Raw genomic sequence first — 21,029 nt, 5'->3', positions numbered from 1 at the left:
ACAAATGACTATAATGAGAGATTTGCATTAAATCTCATCTTGATAACATTTTGTTAAAGAGGTGCTAATTCAACTTAATGATCATTTCGGGGGCTGAATTACACCGTGAGACATCGGTAATATTTTGTCCACCACTCTTGTATATGTAAAATTATATGTATAAGACTGCATTTGTTTTAGCTAAGTGTACCTATAATAAACAAGCCACTGAAAGTACTTTTAATGTTATTTGCAGCGTAGAGGGGAATATATCAGCATAGAGAAAATTATACTAATATTATTAATGTCATTTAGATATATGTTGCTAATAGAGCTGCAACAGTTGGTCAAGTAACAGAAAATTCATCTGCAACAATCTTAATAAACACTTAAAGTGACTTAATTTCTTAAAATTGAATAAGACTTCCAACTTTTCTTTACTATTTGATTATAAATTAAATGTTTTTGTGGCCTTGGGCACTGTAAAGTATTTTTCAATATTTTATGGCATGTTATGGCTCAAATGATCAACAAGTATTCTGCAGATTTATCAATAATGAGAATAATATTTAGCTTGAGCCCAATTTTAATATACTGTAGGTAAATAGGTGATGACAATATATTTAATATACGTAGTATATTCTACAGTATTTGCAGGGTATTTAAAAAAAAACCGTGGGATATGTTTTAACCTGTTAAATTGTTTTACAATGTATGCCAATATGAGTTTTTGCCCACAGATTTTTGTTATTTTCTCGTTTGAGTGACTCAATTTGAAAAACACGATCACAGGTTTTGTCTCCACCTGCGCCTGCACTGTGAGCTGTCTCCGTCGGAGACACGCCAACTCTGTCTAACGGATGTGAGAGAAAACCTGACATCATTTGTGGACCCACTTTAAAAATGAATGTGTTCACGTGGTCAGCTGAAGAATGTGTGTGCAGCTCACTTTGTCTCAGCCGGTGCCCTCCCGAACATCCTGTCAGACACGAGCACCTCCCTTTTTTTTTCCTTCTTAAGAATCCAAAGATTGAATAAGATGGACCTTTTGTGCCTTTTAAGTCGAGTCAGCGTAACTCCTCTTCCGACCACGCTATCAGATATTTTCAGTCCTGCCAATTTGCCAGGAAATGTTATTTCTTTTCTTTTTTTCAAATAACTCTCTTGTCTTTGACACAATGGCAGGGAACAAGAGAGAGAGAGAGGAGCAGAGCGAGGCTGCCTGGATGATGAGGAGATTGTAACTTGACATCTCCATCTCTTAGACCTGAGGAGAGTTGTGACCCATACAGGATGATGAATGGCCATTTGTACGCGCAGGTGGAGCAGCTGTCTGCAGAGTGCTCCGGCAAATGTAGTTTTACTACAACGAAAATTGAGATGGGTTTCACTTACAGTATGTCCACTTGCTCTGCGATCTGGAACATATAGTGCCAGAGAGTGCAGCTTTTTAATTTGGCCGGCGATCGTGGCCTAGCAGACATTATGTTACTCAAACAGTAAAGCATCCCAGAAAAGTCCTGCTCCACGTCAACAGCATTACACTGACACGATGACACAGACTCTGCCCAAGTCGTGTTAGAAAATGTAATGACCTTTCGCTTCTGCAGCAACCTAACTTTCTGTGGGTGACAGAAAATGTGGGGTACTAATTATGATTACCTAAGTTTATTATCAATCCTCAAACATCAAAGATATGAATTGATCACTTAAATCACAAATCACGCTTTATAACAAGCAGGGTTTGTGCCAGTGTATTCAAAGTTCCCAGGTGAGCTGAGGATGGCATCTTCAAATGTCTACACCCAAAAATGTTCAATTTACTGGCATAAATTGTGATTATCAAACAACAGCAAATTTTCATTATCAATTATCAATTCAGTATTTGTAGCTCTACAAGGTTTAAATGCACATATCTTATTTTGAGCTTTTGTCGATTCATTGATGTAGCCAGGACTCCCGTACAAAAGAGATTTTGAATCTGAATATTCCTGGTAAAATAAAGGTAAAAAAATCTGTGCTTAAACTTGTGTGGTGTGCTGGTTCCCCTTCACCTGATCATTTGTGACACGATGATAAATGGTACCTCCGCCCAAAGTCTTCCTCCCGCAGTGAGGCAGCTGTTTGAACAGCTCCGTACTTACAGAGCACGTTCAGTCTCCAACTGAGCCTGCTTTGTGTGCCGCTAGAGGTGCTACTTCTGAATCTTTTTCTTTCAGATTATGTTCAACATCGATCATTCGGGGCAAGAGGAAAAGAGCATCTCATCGTGTTCTCAATTCTTTTAGCGCTTTTGTCAAAAAAGAAAAAAAAAAGTCTTTCATTACCTCATAAGTCAATACCTGCGGCCTTAGAGGTGCTCCCCGCGCCATATGCTCATGAATGATAGGCAGAGGAGTAAATTAGTGATGGACACATTTTTGGGGCCGAGCTCCTGACCCTCCACACTGTGATGTATGTTGTTTGGTAACAGGGAGCCACCAGATGGGTGGTGGGTGCCAACTTAAATCAGCAAGAATCATTTCATAAACTGGTGCCCCGGTTTTATCGCTGGATATCAGGTAGCAAAAAATAGACATAACTAGAGCTGCAGAAGAAAGTGATCCAGCAGCTACTGACAAGTTCCTTCATTGGATTGCAATCAATTTCTTTTTCCTTTCTTGTATGACATTATGTGGATGAATGTACTGGGCAAATCAAGCATGTTATCTTACACTCGCTCTTTAATTGGGCTCAACAAATGAGCCTGCAGCCTTTTGACCACATTGAATAATAGCACTCTCATAATTATATGACTATATATCTATGAATTGAATATAAATATATAGCCTATATATATATACAGTCATGTTTTGTCTTTTAACTTATGAGGCCTGAGCACCCCTCCAGGAGAGGACTTGGGGGCCTGGAAATGGCCCCATGCTGAGTGTCGAGCACATGAAAGGATTAAAAAGCTCTGCATTTTGCTGAAGGCCAGGCTACGCTGAAACGAAGCTGCACAGTCGAGGGACACATCTGTTCACTTGCTAAATATACAGCATGGAAACGTGGAACGATCTCTCGATTCGTATTATTTATGAATTCACACTGTGTGACATGAGATAAATTACTATCTGAGAGATGGGAATGAAGTTCTGTGCAACATAAACCGAAAGTTGTACATTTTCATAATAGATGAAAGCACCAGTTAGAAACTTGTGAAGATGGTAAGTGTATTTTATCACCTGGGAGATTTGCATGATTTACTTCAGGGTTGTAATTCATGACTATATTAATCACAGAGTCATCAGAGGATTCATTTTATGATGAATCGACAAATAGAGAAGTCTGAATGACAATGTCCCAAAGTGACGTCTCCAAAGTACTTTTTGTTTTTGATGGAACAAATGTTCAAAACACAAATATGTCAGATTTCTGTGATTTATAACTCTCTGTGATCTGCACATTTGAGAAGCTGGAGAAAGAATCTTTGGCATTTCTGCTTCAATGAAACGTGCAATGAATCAATCAAATGCTCGTGTTGAGGACAATTTCACAAATGAGACAGTAAACATTAAACTACAACGGCCTTTCTTTTAGCTGTTATAAGCGAAAATTGCAGATTTAATGGTTGAGTGAACTCCAAATGCTCCAAGGAGACACAGTAATGTAGTTTACAGTGTACAAGCCTTCCATCAAGGTTGAGCTGCTGCTGTAGTCTGCTGTCAAGGCTACAGTGCCTCGCGAAACAAGCAGACGCTCCACATTAATCAAACGTGACCTAAAATTGTCCAGCGTGGGCTACTACCACAGGTTACAAAGCATATAAAGGAATAAAGGAAACACTACCCCTCAACAGAAATCTAGTGTGGGACACAATGATGTTATCTCTGAATATCCAAAATTTGCAACGTGTACCATGAGCAACGTGCCAGTATCATAAATCCTTATGAATAATCAAAGCCCTCATCGCCTTTCTTATGGCTGTTATCATCTGTGTGCAGCTTTCAGTGCGTCGGTCCGTGTTGCAGTCCTGGACCTCTAAATCAGATGGGCTGCTATATGAGGCGCATATAAATGAGAGTTGTGTCTCCTATGTTCCCCCGCCACAAGAGTTCGGCGTGCGTTCGCTTCATTAGCCATCAGTCTCCGCTAAGACAGACAAATGGTTTTCTCGTTGCGTGACACCGACAGACCCCTGATGTATTTTTCCCGCCCTCTCTCTCTCTCTCCGAGAAATACCCACAGTTCCCCCTTTCTGATTTGTGCTGCTCGTTCATCACGCTGCAATAAAAGCATATGGCTTCGTCCTCTGTGAATTCAACATCTGGAGCCGTTTGTGTGGCTGGTCAACCAAACAGTTGCTATAAAAGCCCCACAGAAACATCAGGTGTGATACATTTGTCTCTCCGCTGCTTGGCTCTGGGGCTGGGTCGGAAAATGAAGATGTCCGGGGCGAACAGTGACATACCGTGTAGGCTCTCCCAGCTGCCCCTCAGCCAGAACAACGGCTGGGGGAAAAATGTTCAAGGGTTGCTCTACTCTGAGGTGACACACTGTTTTTTCTTTGAACACACACAGAAAGTATATGTAATCCCTGATTATTCAGAACCCCTCTGCTGCTTATCAAGTCGCCGCGTGATGCCGGGGGAGTTAACACTTTGAACGTGCTCCCATACATAATTGATGCTAATGTATACATCCACTGCTTCGAGTGATGCCCCAGGACAGCTGATCCCAGTTGTACATTTCAAGACATTTAACAAGTCTGGCCTTTGTTTTTTAAATTTTTTTTTTTTTTAAATGACCCGCTGGGATCTCGTTGCAGGAGAAACAGCAGGCTATTGATCATCTGAGTAGACAAAATAAAGTGTGGAGGAACTCCTCGTCGTGGAGTGCGAACGTTGTTTCCAGATCATGATCGATGCGCAGAGCAACTGTGGTGGTAAAAACTTTGAGGCACACCCTGCTTCCTCCTGCAACACAACGCGAGGGAGTCACCTGAGTCCTACCTGGCAGCTCACATTGACCAGACGTGACCGACACCATTTCACTCGGGCCTGATTTTTGTCGGCCACGTCTGCTCTGTCACAAACTGCTCTTTGATTTAGGACACATACTGTAGGCAGAAATTGGGGGCGGGACGCGTGCGGGCTGAGTTGTTTGTGCTATAGGGCATAAAATCGTTAATGACAAGTCAACGTCTCTCCCCCTGTAGGGAAGTGAGACCTCCAGTACATCAAACAGATTGCTCCTGACCTATGACCAGCGACCAGGACCAGCTCAGCTCAATATTCCTGTGTGAGCACAGAGGCTCCTTTGCTGAAAGCCTCGATATCGTCATTGTGCAGTCTGATTTCTCTTACCTATTAGCTGCACCGATTGTCCGTCACCTTGCAGCCCACGATGACCAGAACAACAACACACAAGCAAGCATTGCCCTACGAGAGCCCTGTCACTGCAGTTTAAAGTTAAGAGAAGCCACGTACATTTTGTAGAGGATTCAGGAGCTTTGTGTGTGTGTGTGTGTGTGTGTGTGTGTGAGACTAATACAACACACTGGACCACCACCATCAGCAGCAGCAGCAGGCTGAAATACTCCTCAGGTTTATCACTGATGGACATGGATGGGATCCAGGGGGAAGGAGGCAGATTGGAATAGTACAGAATGTCGAATAGAATTTGCGGGAATAGTTTGAGCTACAGAATAGCCCATGTAAGTAAAGTGGGGATGTTTGTCATCCAGTGCAGGGAGAGAGAGAGAGAGAGAGAGAGAGAGAGAGAGCACTCAACCACCACTGAGCAGCACTGTGGATGAGAGGAGGTCTGCTCCCACTGCACTGGCCGGAGGAACTGCGGGTGCTGCTGCTCCTCTCACCTGCACTGAGGCAGAGCAAAGGGTTTTTTTTTTTCTCCTTCTTTTTCTCTGCGAGCCCCACTGATGATGAAAACGCGATGCATCCCGAGGCCCGTCACAAGTGAACTGCTCTGCTCAGGAGCATCACACGAATGTGACCATTGGATGATGCGATGCCTCATTATCCATCCTCTCACACGGAGGTGACGAATCTGGGTGCGCATCACGAAAGAAGATTACAGTACACCCCCCCCCCCCCCCACACACACACACACACACACACACACACACACCCCCCCCCCCCCCCCTTGAAAAAAAAAGTACACTGTGAATTGATTCATCTTTCGTTTCGCGGCTGTTTGGCATAATAATGAACTGCCTGCGTCCGTCATGCACTGGACACATGTGAAAAGGGGAACGCGGGGTCTGCGGGGCTCACCTGCTTCTCCTCGTAACAGGTGGTGATGTCTCTTTCGATCCCCTTGGACTCCCCCCAAATCGACGGGTTGTTTGTTTTTTTTTTCTCCCTTATTTTAATTTATGCAAACATCCCTGCGAAATCACAATGTATCCCTTGTGGCAGCAGCATCGCCCACACGGCATCCTGGTCCACTACACTGTGGCGATGTGCAGAAACCGACCGAGAGGAGAGAGAGAGAGAGAGAGAGAGAGAGAGAGAAGGAAAAAAAAAACCCAGCCCGCACTCGCACGCACGCAAAAAAAAAAAGAAAAAAGAAACCCCACAAGGAGATTTGTCCATATTTCCTTCAGGGATTCCTCGCCGTCGACATCTCTGTCACAGGGTGCTGCTGCTCGGCTCCCAGTCCGGCTCCCTCTCGCATCGTGCTGCCAAGATGACTGAGGCTGCGAATCACGTGCGGCTGCTTCCAGCGCGCGCCAATCGCCTCCGTTTCACCCGCACAAGTCTGGAGCCGCGCACACCACACGACGCGACTTTCTTCTTTCGGACTCTTCTCTTGTGGTGGACGTGTGCGGCAGCTCTGTCCCATCCGCTCCTGAAGACACGTTGACACCCCACAAAGCCTGTCTCTCTTTTTTTTTCTTTCTTCCAATTCTTCCTCCTCAACGCCAATTGCACTCGCGTGCACTGCGGTCGCGCGTGTGCGGTCGCGCGTGTGCGTGCCAAGCGCGCGCGTGTTCAACTGCGATTCATGTCAAGATTCAGCCGTTTACATTGGAGATCTGCAGCAAACGACACAAAAGAAGAAGGGAGCAGGATGTGCTGCATGTATCATACTTTAAAGTTGATTTTACTCTCAGTCTGTGTTTGGAAGAGTATATGGGTGAAAACTTCCACAATTAAATTTGAAATGAATAAAGAGAAAATAGAAATGTATATAATTTTAAATGAAAAAGAAAAAAGACAGTGAACAAACACACACACACAAACACAAATACACACACACACACAAACATATATATATATATACACACACACACACACACACACACAAACATATACACACAAACACACACAAAAACACAGTGCACACGCTGCCCACCATCCTGAGTCGGCACTAATTCATAAATCCAGCAGCACGTGGACGTTTTCCAGTCAAGCCATTTATTTTGAAGGGTCTTGTGCATTAAAATGCTAAACCTGCAGCTCTGGACCAAATCAGAACTCATGGTCCTTCATCCTGCAGCTGTTCTCAGGATTGTCCATACACCAGGGGGATGTCATGTGATTTGGAGATAATAAATGGAAGCGCCCAGTGACTTCACACTTACAGTAAATGTGTCTTTCCGTCCCTGTGCTTGCTAATGGCTCAACTGTGAGCCATTAGCAAACCGAAGCTAACTGCCAGATTATGGCTCTCATATAGCCGTCAGGTCGCCCCAGAGGCTTTAAAGGGATGCTACATTTGATCTTACTGCACCTTTAACCTTCCTGTACCTGACTCGTGGATGTTTTGATCTCATACTAATAGGCTTGATCAAGACTGGGGCCAATGCCGAGCCTATTGAGTGGAATCGTATGTCAGCCATAATGCAACCAGTTCACAATAAATTGGCCTTTAACGTCTTTGTCATAGAAAAATGTAGTGTTTCCACATCAAGATACATGAATTTAGTCATGTTGTTTTCTTGCTGTAGCAATCAGACCTCCTGTAGACACATGGGGAATCCAATGAACTCCAGTCAGAGAAGTTTATTTTTGATCTGGAAAAAACAGAGCAAAGGTATCGGATCAGTATTCCGTCAATGTTCCATCAGTAGTGGAAAATTAGAAGGCCTATGAGGAAGGAAAAAGTCTCACTGATTCCTACTGAAATCATACTTTCTCAGTCACCTCCTTACTATGATTGTGCTCTTTCCAATGGGTACACGCCAAAACCAAACTGGTGCAGTGCTGGTGTTCTGTCAGTTAATATTCTTTTCCTTTAGCCTTAAACTGAACTAAGCATGAACCCTAACCTCAACCAGTTACCTCTTCTACACCTAACCCTTACTTAGATTAGGTCCCTCACCCCAAACAAAGATAGAGAGGGCCTTATACTGCAAATACTCTTGATGGGAGCCAGCTTTATGGTACCAAATGTGAACAATGAAACAGACTAATGAACACATAGTCCTAATACGACACATACTGCTAGCTCGGGACCCAGACGAATGCCAGGCAAACATATTGCAAATCTAGATGGGAAATCTGCTGTTGTGTCTCTGCCAGCACATTGCTGTAAAAATGTCCAATTGAAGTTTACCACTGCATCACTGCCACTTGCTGCCATTTGATTATCGAGTGACGGCTAATACCAACTCAAATTGGCGGCTGTGCTCCACAGCATGGTGGCTGGTTTGAAGTGGGCAGGGCTCATTTGTAAAAAGGCGACGTTGCATATTTCAGTGCCTATAATAAGGATTTGGCAACTTTTGAGCCACATGCTGGAGGGAGCCGTGGGCGGCATTGCTCGTGTTTTCAGGCCACTGTCAAGTCAAATATGATCAAACCACAAAAGTCAATTCAAAGCAGATTGCCAAAATCTATAAATTTCAATTTTATTTAGTCATGACTACCACCGATGTTATGAAAACAGCAGGTTTTCAACCAGGTTTGCCTCATATGACCTTTCTTCATGTATTGTTTACATTCTACACTAATTACAAATCACAAAAATACACTAGTTATAAAAGTCACAAAGACGTGGGGCGACTGTATCTTCACAGACACATAGCACACGTACTCACATACCTGGATTAAAAGTAAACAAAAGCCAGCGCAGAAGATGGAAATAAACTAGGAGCAAAAGACAGCTCCAAAAAAAGAAAATAAATTCAAGGCGAGATAAACAGGATAAGTCTACATCAAATAAAAAGTAACGAGGGATGGAAATAAAACTGCAAAAAAAAGGAATAACAAGAAAAAAAGAAGTGAAGATAGGATGAAATATATAAATACAACACAATTACTTTTCAATCCAGCTGTTCCTCCATTATCCAATGTCTGTTTGAGATTCATTAAAAGTAAACAAAGAGAGTGATGTGCAGTATGCACATTGAATTGCACCTCTTTATGTGAATCTACATCTGAAGATGCCGCTGCCTCTGAAGTCAGACAAATATTAATATGTTACCTGCGTACGACCAGAGAGTCAAAAGCATGATCATTACTGATTAACAGCTGTTTCGTTTTTTTGTGTATTTGCTGGTGTTACACTATGGCACCATGCAGGATCCAAGGATACACGTCTTCCCCTCTGTTCATTCAATTTCGAGCTCATAAACTACTGCCTCTGCTTTTCGGAACTAGTGATATGATTTGCTTTGCTTTCCCTCCCCCTTCATTACTGTCAGTGGGACAGCATCATCCCCATGCTCTGAGGAGAGAGAGAAAAGAAGTGAGGCATGACGCATTTCCACCCGGCCATGCATGGTGTCTCCTCCCTGGGATGGGATTTGGGTCGGCGGGTTAATATTGATTTCAAAACAATTATCATTTATAGTGCACCGTGTTTTCTACTGGATTACCACCAAGCGCCACGATTCCTCGCCCCATCCCGCTTTGCCACATACAGAGTGCTAAATGTGTGACAGTTGCCGGGAGTTATTACGCACAGATAACCTTCCCTTCCCTTTATAATCCAGGCAGGCACAAAGGGAAACTATTCATGATCTGCAATTATGTTTCCAAGATAAGATAAGCAGTTCACAATTAACTTAAGGCTTGCCCCAGACACAAGGAGCTTTTCATATCTGCTGACCTAGCCAATCAAACTGCTCCGGGAGCTGCTTTTCAATATCACCACAGCGAAAGCCTTTGTTTTTCCTCTCCCTCTGCCTTGCTACTGTTACATGTGCAACTCGCGCCTCTCCCTCTCAGAAGGACCGAGTTGAACACAAGGGGGCGTAGACTGCCAAGTTTGCCTCTCCTAGTCCAGTTTAGCAGGAGCAGCAGGAGGGAGCAATTTGATTAAGATATCATGTCTGACCTTGAGAGGGAACTACACTTAGATTTACATTTCAAGGAGGCATGCCTTATTGCATTATTGGCAAGGGAATGTGTGGCTTTCTCCACACACACACACACACACACACACACACACACACACACACACACACACACACACAGCTGCATTAGGAAGAGCCATCCCTTTGGCAACGCCACAGAATGACAATGGCAGTGTGCAGCTCGGGCCGCATGCCTGTTTGAGGATCGACCGTGGAGCCACAGATCAGTCAATAGATCTGAATATGTAGATTTCTATACATGATGATGACAAATCTTCCACCGTCCTCCATTATCGTCATCACCATTACAGAGAGCTGCTCTTCGCAGGGGCATTCTCACGTTCAAACATTCCACCCAAACAAGATAATCAAGTCCCCAGAGGTTGACTCCAATCATCAGTGACACTGTGCAAACTCGGTGTCATGATTGAATTGCCGGTGGCGTTCTAAACAATTCTCTCTATACCTCCTTCCCGGTGGCTCTGTTTTTTTTTTACTCCTCCACTTTTTCTCCCCCAAGCACTTCATTCTTTCGTGATCTTTCTGCGGGGTTGCAGGAATATTTCAAAGACATAAGCACGGTGGGTTGGTTTTAATGTGCACTTATTGCCACTCTGGGTAACAAGCAAGGCCAACTGCATGGCGCCTTGTACTAGGCATCTCCCCGAAACACTCGACCGTCTGGTGCAGCAAAAAAAGCACCTGTTCGACCCCGCCCCCCCCCGGAGGTCATGTGCTGCTACAGGCTAAAGGCGCGTCTTTAAAGCTCCGAGGCGATCGCGAGATTTAATTGGCTTGAGACGGCAGCGTATGCAGATGTGGGCCGGATGGCTCCGCCCCTGCACCTGACGGGGACTATTTACGCTCTTTACAGCCACGCGCCGCACTCAGTGTTTCCAAGAGCGCAGCGCTGCGCCATGACTCTCCACTGGACTGAAGCAATAAGGATTTCCGTCTTCACTCACTAAACAAAAAAAAACTGACTGCATCTTCCGAAGGGGGGGGGGAAGAAAAAAAAAACCCAAAACAAAACTTTGCCAAAGTTTTGTCCTCCTTGTTTTTCCAAGATGCCACGCTCCTTTCTGGTCAAGAAACACATAAACTCCGCAAAGAAGCCAAACTATAGTGAGTTGGACAGCCCAACAGGTAAAGTCTTTTTTTTCCCAAAGTTGAGCATGAGTGTAACTTACAACAGATTTGCACAAGTTGCTTCCTATGCGCGGAATCGCGTTGTTCTACTTTGCGGGGAACTGAAGTGACGCTTCAGAAGTCGTCGGCCCGAGAGTGAACCCGTGCGCGCTCCCCGCTGCGCCAAGTTGTCGCTCGCTTCGCAGTGACCCTCTGTTTTTCTCATTTCCAGTCTTCCTCACGCCGCACATCTACAGGGGCCTCCCCCTGCCCGTCATCCCGCAGCCGGAGACCCTGAGCCCGGCGGCGTACAGCCCCATCACGGTGTGGACCACCAGCAGCCTGCCGCTGTCCCCGCTCCCCAGTGACCTCTCGCCCATCTCCGGATACCCCTCGTCGCTGTCCGACGCCTCGTCCAAAGACCACAGCGGCTCCGAGAGCCCGCGGAGCGATGAGGACGAGCACATGCTGCCCAAGCTGGCCGACCCCCACGGGTCGGAGGCGGAGAAGTTCCAGTGTGGTCTGTGCAGCAAGTCCTACTCCACGTACTCCGGACTGCTCAAGCACAAGCAGCTGCACTGCGACGCGCAGGCGAGGAAGTCCTTCAGCTGCAAGTACTGCGAGAAGGAGTACGTCAGCCTCGGGGCGCTCAAAATGCACATCAGGACTCACACCTTGCCCTGCGTTTGCAAAATCTGCGGCAAGGCGTTCTCCAGACCGTGGCTGCTCCAGGGACACATCAGGACGCACACCGGTGAGTGGCATGGGGGACCGAGGCAGGGGCCTCCTGTGTGCAGGGGGAGTTCAGCTGTTGTTGTTGTTGTTGTTGTTGTTGTTGTTGTGGTGGGCTCATATTCACCCTTGGACATGCTTCTATAACCTCTACACAGCTACAGAAGATCGTGTTATAAAAACTTTTCTTATGAGGTTGAACAAGTTGCTGATGAGAAAAGTACAGTGTTCAACTCGCACACTGTTGTTACTTCCTGTAGTTTCTGTACTCGCTGGCTCTGAAAAGAGCGACATTGCTATTTTGACAGACTCATACTCACACGTATCACGGTCATAACAGGCCCAGTAGCTGTGACATTTGGGCCGAGATATACATGCTCTTGTGTACAACCTCTGAAGGTGTCTTTCTTCTCATGTCCCCCCCCCCCCCCCCCCCTCTTTGACAGGCGAGAAGCCATTCTCCTGCCCTCACTGCAACCGGGCGTTTGCGGACAGGTCCAACCTCAGAGCGCACCTACAGACCCATTCAGATGTGAAAAAATACCAATGCAAGAACTGCTCCAAAACTTTCTCCAGGATGTCTCTTCTGCACAAGCATGAGGAATCTGGTTGTTGTGTAGCGCACTGAACTGGGATACTTTTCCAACCGCCGGAAAAAAGAAACACCCTCTGTTGATCCTTTTTTTTTTTTTTTTTTTTTTTCACATTTTCCAAGCCCAGGAGAACTGTGGGGAAATCACATCCAAGGGGTTTGTTCCCTGAATACATGCAGACTTTTCTTCTTTCTACGACCGGTCCATTTCATCTCAGAGGGAGAAACGGCTCTGTGCTCTCGGGCTTCTCGTTTCGAGCGGTGTTTCTTTGAGCGATGATCAGTGTCGAGCTTTGTCAAACCATGTACTCTACCTACCTGTGCTATTCATGCACTTTTCCTGCATGTCTAGAATATGTTATACGCCTTCTCAATGTTATTTCAGTGTTTGTACAAGTGCCTCCCGATGGCTGTGGCGCAGTCCTCCACTTTTTCTTTTTTTATACAAACCACACAAACCATACCAAAAGGTGCATTATGAATGACAGTATGAATCCAAACCAGAGGAATACTGAAGCCATTGTTACTTAGGGAACGAGTGCAAACTTAGTTTTTAGGGCGGAATGATTCTGACTTTTGCACATGTCATTAGAAGCAGGTTTGCCAGCACTCAAATAGCAAAACGATTCTTCTCAAGTGCCTCAGTTTTACTCGGCAATAATATGTATTTTTTTCGACAACAGTTTCATGTTTTTATATTTTTATATACTGAATGTAAGCGTGACTGAGATGATTGTATATTAACAGTGGAAACTGTGATGCTGAATGATTTTTAATATTTTCATGACACTTTTGAAAATAAAGTTTCATGACATTTTGTATAATTCTTTTGGGCATCTTTCCAGTTGCTTGTTCATCTGCGAGGCGTCCTCTTCCTCTCGCCGTGGTTTGTGAGCAGCCCTTTCGGCGGAGCTCGTCGTCACGGGCTTCAAACAGAATAGCTTACAGAGACGTAAATGATATTTAATCCAGCTTGCACCATCTCATGTTATGGAGATGTACAAGAATAAATACAATGTAGAGAGAGGTGACTCAGCTCTGAATCAGGCCTCAACCTGTTCGCTGTCAACCTGTCCAGACATCAAACAATGTTGAAATTTAACACATACTCGCGATATTGATCTGCACTCACTTGTTAGACCCTTTGAGGGCCCATGACTCTCTCTTTACTCAGGTGTGTGCAAAGGTTAAATGCGAGGACGTTGCCGTTATTGAAAGTAGCCCTGATGTTGAGAGGAAAAACGCTTTTGTCACGTTTTCATCTTCCTGCTCAATCACAACAATCACCACGGGGTCACAGGTCACTCAGGTTTGAGCTTTGAATCTTTAATGTGTTTTTACAAAAAGCTCACGCTCGCATTTGGTTTGACAACCTCCTCGAATTCTGGGACGCTTGCCATCATGGACTGAATACACTTCCTCGGGCTACGTTTTGTTGTCTTTTGCCACATGCTGTCTTCTTGCAGTAGATGGGGATTGGAGCACAAAAAAAGGGCAATGCTCTTAGCCATACAGTCAGCGCTATAACTCTTTGTAACAAAACCCCATGGCTGTCTTCCTGTTTGCCCAAAAGCTGCTGACCTGAACGGTGCGATCTGACAAACAGACACTTGTTTTGCCGGCTGCGAAGGGGCTGAACTCCCCCGTAGGTAGATTCTCCTCGCTGTGAGTCATCGCCAAGCTATTCCAGGTGCCCGCCGCTGCTCCCTGGTTTGGGCCGGGTGGCTCCAGGGCTCTCTTCAACCTCGCCGAAGAGCAGGTGCAACCGGGAGGATTGGAACCGCGGCCACGGGTCCGCTGAGACTGAAGAAGCCTCCGCCATGACCTAACGTGGAAACGTTACAAGCGGCAAGTCTTATTATTCACATCATTCGCCTCGTATAAAGGAAAGTGCCATCAAGAGGCTACTTTAAACTCGCACTAGTACTGCTGAGATACTGAAGCTGTTAGTCCTCACTATTATTTGGAGAATCTAATGTCTTTCCTTCCACGGGCAAAGCCGCGCTTTGTGTGTCACAGACAGGAGGAAAAGAAGGTTGTGAATTCGTAATGTTAAATTAGCTTTATAATCTTGCACGATTTCCCCTTTTACAACAACAATTAAGCGCATGACTGATTCCTCAGATGACAACAACGTGTTAAATGCTTTCCCCCTCCGACATGAATATTTGATTTAGTCGTTGTCATGATAGTAGGAGGGAAACGAGAGGAGAGGCAGCGGGAACTCATTAGTCTTAAAGCATATGGCTATTGGAGGATGTGTTAGAGAATGTGAGATATTTGTTCGTTGTGGAGACTGTTAATAGTCACGCTGTTGTAATTTTCCATAGGTGCCAAATGCAGGTAGCGTAGCCTGTGGGTGTTTTTGCAGTTAGATTAGAGAAAAAAAATGAAATTTTGTGAAGATAATGAGAAATTTCATTTGTTCTTTCCCATTAGACGACAACAAGAAATATGTTTCTAGTCACTGGATTAAGTGATTTATTATATTCCGTGAAAATTAGAAGCTTAACTAACAATTCATTTCATTATTGATGGATATGCTGAGAATTTTTGCCCCTAAAATGTCAGACGATTGAGAAAAATGCTTTGAAGTATTTCCCTTTAGCCCAAGGCGATGTATTCAAATAGATTTTTTGTATTTGACCGTCAGTAGAGAACACAAAGATATTCAGTTTTATCATATATGACATGAAAATGATCAAATCCTCACATTTGAGGAGCCGGAACTGGAGAGGTATCTCTGCTTGACTAAAATGGATAAATCGCTTATCACAAAAGTTGTTTGTTTGTTTTGTTCAGACAATTGATTCATTCATAACTAGTCTTGCACCTCCAGGACAAATGAAATATAATGTCCCCCCTGCCTTCTACATCAGATCAAATGTATGGGTAATTGCCGCCCCTCTCCACATATACGTGCCATGGATGACCTTTTAAAAATCCAGAGGAGCCTGAGAGAACAGCGTGCTGGATGTAAAGCAGGGCAGCGGTGTCAGAAACCTGCTGACTTTATGGTGAATCGGGGAGCACGATTTCTTTATGACCATCAAGTGGAACAAATGAAGCTACGGTTGTTCTCTGAGGTCAGATTGTCTTCGCTGGGAAGTGATCCCCAGTCTTCCCCTCCAACCCCACCGCACCAGAATGGAGATGACTGTTTATTCCCCTCTACTCCGACCGCCTGGAGGAATGTTTGCCTGTTTATTGAGCTCCTGCATCTTGTAAAATACTATTCTCTTTCATTTCAGCTGTCTCCTCAAATGACTGCGTATCTGTTTAGAATGCCATTGCTGTTCAGTTGGAGGTGCATATTCTCCAGATAGCACCGTGCGCCTCTAATTGTGTGGCGTCCTCGGCACCGTCGGTCTATTTGTTGGCATAATTTAATCACCAGGGAAGACGAATTCTTTGGAAGTTTTTCTTATAGTCTTAATGTGTTTATCTCATTAAAGTAAAAGGGTAAATGTAAACAGTTGTTTCAACACTGTATAATGCTGAGCACCTCCTTTGATTTGGGGCTGCAGTCATGTATGATAGTGGCTGAGCCTCCATGTAGGTCGGAAATGATTTTTTGCGGTGTGTCATCAAGAGCGCTGAAGTGACGAGGCCGGCAGAGACAGACGAGGCTGTGTTGTCTCAATCAATAGCTCTGTGGTCTCTCTTTGTTGCCTTTTGGTTGGGCAGAGGTCATCTGTCAAAGGATCCTGTGATCATATTTACTTGATTGTGTTCTCAGTACACTCAACCCCATGACCACAGCTGTAAAAGATCATCTCCATACACAACATGGTGCTTTGTGGCCCACAGATGATGTGACCGATTGAAAGTGGAGCTCAGAAAGCTTTTCAAAAACCTTTGCATTGAACCGTCCATGTATCATTTCTGAGCAGCATCTAAACAATCGAGCAGCGGAGATAACATGTGTAGGTGTGTCGGCAGAGAGCAGCAGCGACGTTGAGAAAAGAAAGGGGTTTAAAGTTTACGGACAAGCTTGAAACTGCGCAACAGATAGAAAATGTTGGCGCTCCTGATGAAGCCTGTGAAATGTCAATAAAGGCCCTGGAACAATTCTGGTAAATAGACCCTCGGTCAAATAAAATCGACAAACGGCCATTTCTGAAAAGAACAATCCCGTGACTTAAAGATGCTGTCATTTATACTTTTGAACGTGTGGGTGATTAGCTACATGTTCATAAACAATGGATACATTTTCTTTTTTTAAACAGATTGCATGAATTTAGTTTAACATCAATGAGTGTCATTAAATATTAGATCAGCAATGTCCATTAACTGTTTAAATCACAGTTACAGATAAGAAAATAATTGCTACATAAACACAAATATAATGGACATTCTTTTAAATGTGTTTTTGAAATAGGGAAAGTTTGTTGATCATTTTTAATATAAAAAGGTTCAGTCATGACTTTCTGATTTCAGTGCAGCACAACCTTTAGAACTTAATTGGGGAGTATTTAATGTTTTCAAAATTGTCTGAAAATATACCAGGTAGATTTAAACCTTGAAAATGTGTCCACCACATTATTTTCATCATTTTGAGTTGATCTCCAGACTCGGGTCTCTTTCCTTCACCTCCCCCAGGGGAAACAGTCACTTCAGGTGAATATTACAGGACAAGGTGCTGGATGCTCATCAGATGTATCACGCTCTGCTCTGACGGGGACCTCTGAATGGCTGTCAGTGTCACAAAGTGGTACTGGAGACTTTCGTTTTGTTGCGAAGCCGCTGTCATTTTTAAATAATGATGATGACTGTCTTTGAAAAAGCGGATGTAACAAATTGTGCATTTTTAACCCTTTCAGACCCAAGAGCCGCCTTTGACACCATTTATCCTCCTATTGAAGTTTGAGAAGCCATGGGCACTGGGTGGTGTCGCCTGTCCCTCGCCTGACTGATTCTTTCTCTCTGCTCTCCAACAGAAACTTTTATCTCACCAGTCTAAAAAACCTATCTTTCTCCTGAACGACTCCAGCAGCTCCGCAGGGCTCTGTTTTTTGGGCTAACGATTTCTTCAAACAAGCTTCCCCCTGGGCCATATAATCTGTAAACACAATGTTTTGTCGATATTTTGTCGCTGTGTTGTCAAAATTGCTTTAATTATGACCAAATACCAACAAAAGCCACAGTGCCACTAGTACGCTAATGGCTATAAAGATGTCAATAAATATATTTCAGCCAGGAACACTCTCGTCATAGATTTAACCATTTATTGCAGCAAATGGAAATACAGTTAGACTTGGCGCTGATGGCTCCATTCTCAATAATGCTCCCTGTATCTAGCCAGCTAATGCTAGGCCAAGACAGGGAGCGCAATGCAGATATCCCCCCATGGGTATACAAGAGTGGTCCCAAGCAACACATTGATTGCCATTTTTAATATTTGAGACATGTAAGGATTAAAGTAGAAAGGTGGAGGAGGCAAGCTTTGCCAGCGGCAGCGGTGTGTGACAGCATTGGTGTGCCCGGATTAGTGCGGAAGGAGAAATATTTAAATGACCCGGCTTGAGTGAGGATGGCTGTGATTGGTGTGTGACTTATGGCAATGTTCAATCAGCGGGCTGTCAGTCGATTACGGCTGGGGCGTATGACTACTGTGTCCTGCATGAACTACCGCGAAGCTTCATAAATTAAGATTTTGTTGGCCTTGGACAACCCCACTTTCCTGCTCTCAGACATATCATGCGTTCTTCTGTATCAGAGAGAGTTTGCACAAACTAGATTTTCAGGTTTTTATATTATTTTCCGAGCACTTTGGGGACGTCTGGTTGACGTTGGCTTAAGATTGAGATTGACAGTTCATTGATGATTTTGGAAACAATATTTGACCACAAGGTTCATTTTGTTCTTCAGCAGATAAAGTTTCCTTTGGATTTAAATCATTTTCAATCAGTGAACTCACAATTGAATATAAAGTCCTATATCCACACAGATATCGTCCTAAAGGCCTTATGAACCACGGGATATGTATCTTTTTAAACAGCTCTCCAAAAAACATAAACTTGAGGGAAAACACTTTTCAAAACTTTTTATGTTTCCTTTGCATGTCATCCGATGTTTGGCATGGGAAACGTTTAGAACAATATCAAGCAAATTTATTTTTTTTTAAATTGTAAAACTAACTCAAATAAGAAATTTTCTATGTGCGAACCACCTGTTCTACTTCATCACTATTATCGGTTCACACTTGAGATATTTCATTTTTTACTCACAGCAAGAAGACAGTTTTTGATCGTTATTTTCAGCAGCAGCCTTTCCAAAAGCATGAAATATTAATATTTTTTTCATTTATTGAGACAACACAAAACTTGATGTGCCTCTTTCAGAGGGGTGTTTTGACAGCCATCAGATGAGAGGAGCGGACCAGTCCCTCTGGAACTACATACACTGTCTGTGTTCAAACAGAGTAGCAGGCTGTCGGAAATTAATTGGTTATCATAATGAATTTTAGGCGCCAGTAGCTCCTTTGCCATTTACCAAATTAGAAAATGAGGTCACAGTATCGGTAAATGACACCGTTGGAAGAGGGAAAACACAAATCTGCAGAACAATAGGGAGAATTTAGTGAAATAAAGTACACAAACAAGCACCAGAACCTTTAAATAAGCAGGGTTGGTAAATGTTTACCTTAATTACAGCACACATGTCTTTGTTTGTCTCCCGGGATCTTTGAGCTAACTCCATCCAGCCCGTGAGCTCCACAGGCTCGGCACTGCATCCATTACTTTGGAGCTCGGCTTTTAGAGGTGATTATACCGTTTTACAGTCGACTCTGCTCTGAGCAACAAATTAACAGTGGCTGAGTCTAAACTTGTTGCATATTCACAAGCTGTTTGTGTCCAGCCGCAACTGTGGCTGCGTTCAGTCACATCCAGACAAGGAGGAGAAATTACAAAACACAGCGCAGCCGGACTTAAGAGGATTTTTTCAATCCATTACAGACACTGAATATAGAACCTGTTGTGGGGGCACTTAACATGACGTCCACTGATGAGGTGAGGTGAGGTGAAAGCTATTTCCCCCGGTTGATTTCACACTCTGAATCCATACCCATCACACTGGGAAGTAAAGATAAACGGAGGAGTTGGAGACGGATTCTCAAGACCGGGCGGAGACGTGCTGAAAAGCGGCTGCAGGTGGAGGTACGAGGAAGGCTGCGGCATGTTCATCACGGAAGATTATTTTGATCACGGATTACCCTGAGAGGCCGGCAGCGGAGCGAGTGCCCCGATAATGATGAATCAGAGCTGGGGAAAGCTGTTGGGCCACCAGCCGTTTCTAAGTGGCTCTACACTCCACAGCAACAGCAGGAACAGCCGCAACATAACAGCAAAACACAACAGAGATGCTCACAGCAGCGCAGAGGCTCTAGGTGAGCCAATTAACACTTAGTCTTAGTCACGCGCGCGCTGGGAATAGAACAAGAGAGTCTATTGAAGGTTTTCAAAAGGCAATGAAAAACCAATGCTGTGATATTTTAGATTTTTCTTTTTTCATTCATCTTTGCTCTCCTGCCAAGAGTTAGATGATTGGATCGATACCGCTGCCACATCTGGTGGATAAATGGTTGGCAGCCAGTGAACTCATCTTGGCATATTAACAAGATGTTAAATAAGTTGTTTTCGGACGTGAACCCCAGAAAATGTGCGGGCGTTTGTCCGAGTCAGACACGTTCACAACAGCAGGAACATTTTCAGAAAACATAAAGGCGAGGGGTGGCGCCTGGGTGGAGCACCCACTCGTGAATCATCCGGAGATTTTCCTCCTATATTCTCCAGAAATTTTTACTTGAGGGGAAAAAAGTCCAGAGCAACAGTTGCGGATATTTTTGCGTTCTCACATACAGGCCCCACTGGAAAAGTCCTGGAAAATGTCTGCACGTCAGCGCACGTCTGAAAGCGGCTATGGTGAGCTTTGGCGGTGTTAGTGGGTGGATTTCATTCACTTAAGCCAGAGCCAGGACGGCTGATTCCCCTGTTTTCACTCTTACTGTTCAACTACAGTAAGTTCATCATCTGATGGATGTAGCCTCATATTTAGCAGCTAAAGATATACTGTATAGTACAAGAGTTGTATCAATCATCTCATCTTAGTGTCAGCAACCAAGCAAATAAGTGCATTTCCCAAAAATTAAAAAGTCAAACTATCCCCTTTATGGCAAAGAAAACATAGCTCAATCAAAATAGTGTGAGCTTGTGTGTTTCCCTGCTGAGTCCCAGGTAGCGACATGAAAGAGCAGCTGTTCAGGGACACACACATTACTGCATGACCTCT

The 21,029-nt window shown here is 44.2% G+C and overlaps 2 protein-coding genes across 3 annotated transcripts in view; one reads left to right on the top strand and one right to left on the bottom strand.

Annotated features, from left to right (window-relative positions):
• The window catches only part of sntg1 (syntrophin, gamma 1), a 28,988-nt gene extending 22,121 nt beyond the window's left edge, over positions 1 to 6,867 (bottom strand). Inside the window, exon 1 of one of the 2 annotated variants that reach the window (XM_047332284.1) lies at positions 6,255 to 6,867. The gene's annotated coding sequence lies outside the window, so the exon portion shown is untranslated. The remainder of the gene's footprint in view (positions 1 to 6,254) is intronic. The other variant, XM_035635657.2, reaches the window with a different exon arrangement.
• Positions 6,868 to 11,177: 4,310 nt separating this feature from the next.
• On the top strand, positions 11,178 to 13,563 carry snai2 (snail family zinc finger 2). The gene is made up of 3 exons (XM_035635357.2): positions 11,178 to 11,431; positions 11,646 to 12,167; positions 12,592 to 13,563. Exons 1-3 carry the CDS (start codon positions 11,353 to 11,355, stop codon positions 12,771 to 12,773), a joined length of 783 nt encoding a protein of 260 aa, XP_035491250.1. The 5' UTR covers positions 11,178 to 11,352; the 3' UTR covers positions 12,774 to 13,563.
• Positions 13,564 to 21,029: the final 7,466 nt, after the last annotated feature.

The sequence above is a fragment of the Scophthalmus maximus genome, chromosome 5 (genome assembly GCF_022379125.1).
Source record: "Scophthalmus maximus strain ysfricsl-2021 chromosome 5, ASM2237912v1, whole genome shotgun sequence".
NCBI lineage: Eukaryota > Metazoa > Chordata > Actinopteri > Pleuronectiformes > Scophthalmidae > Scophthalmus > Scophthalmus maximus.
The sequence above is the reverse complement of the archived record's forward strand: the minus strand, read 5'-3'. Positions and strand labels throughout refer to the sequence as shown.

Excerpts from the sequence above, each read along its gene's own strand:
- snai2 (XM_035635357.2), top strand. The coding sequence starts at position 11,353 with ATGCCACGCTCCTTTCTGGTCAAGAAACACATAAACTCCGCAAAGAAG. Across the intron at positions 11,432-11,645 it reads TGAGTTGGACAGCCCAACAG|TCTTCCTCACGCCGCACATC; the intron begins GTAAAGTCTTTT and ends TCTCATTTCCAG. Across the intron at positions 12,168-12,591 it reads ACACATCAGGACGCACACCG|GCGAGAAGCCATTCTCCTGC; the intron begins GTGAGTGGCATG and ends CCTCTTTGACAG.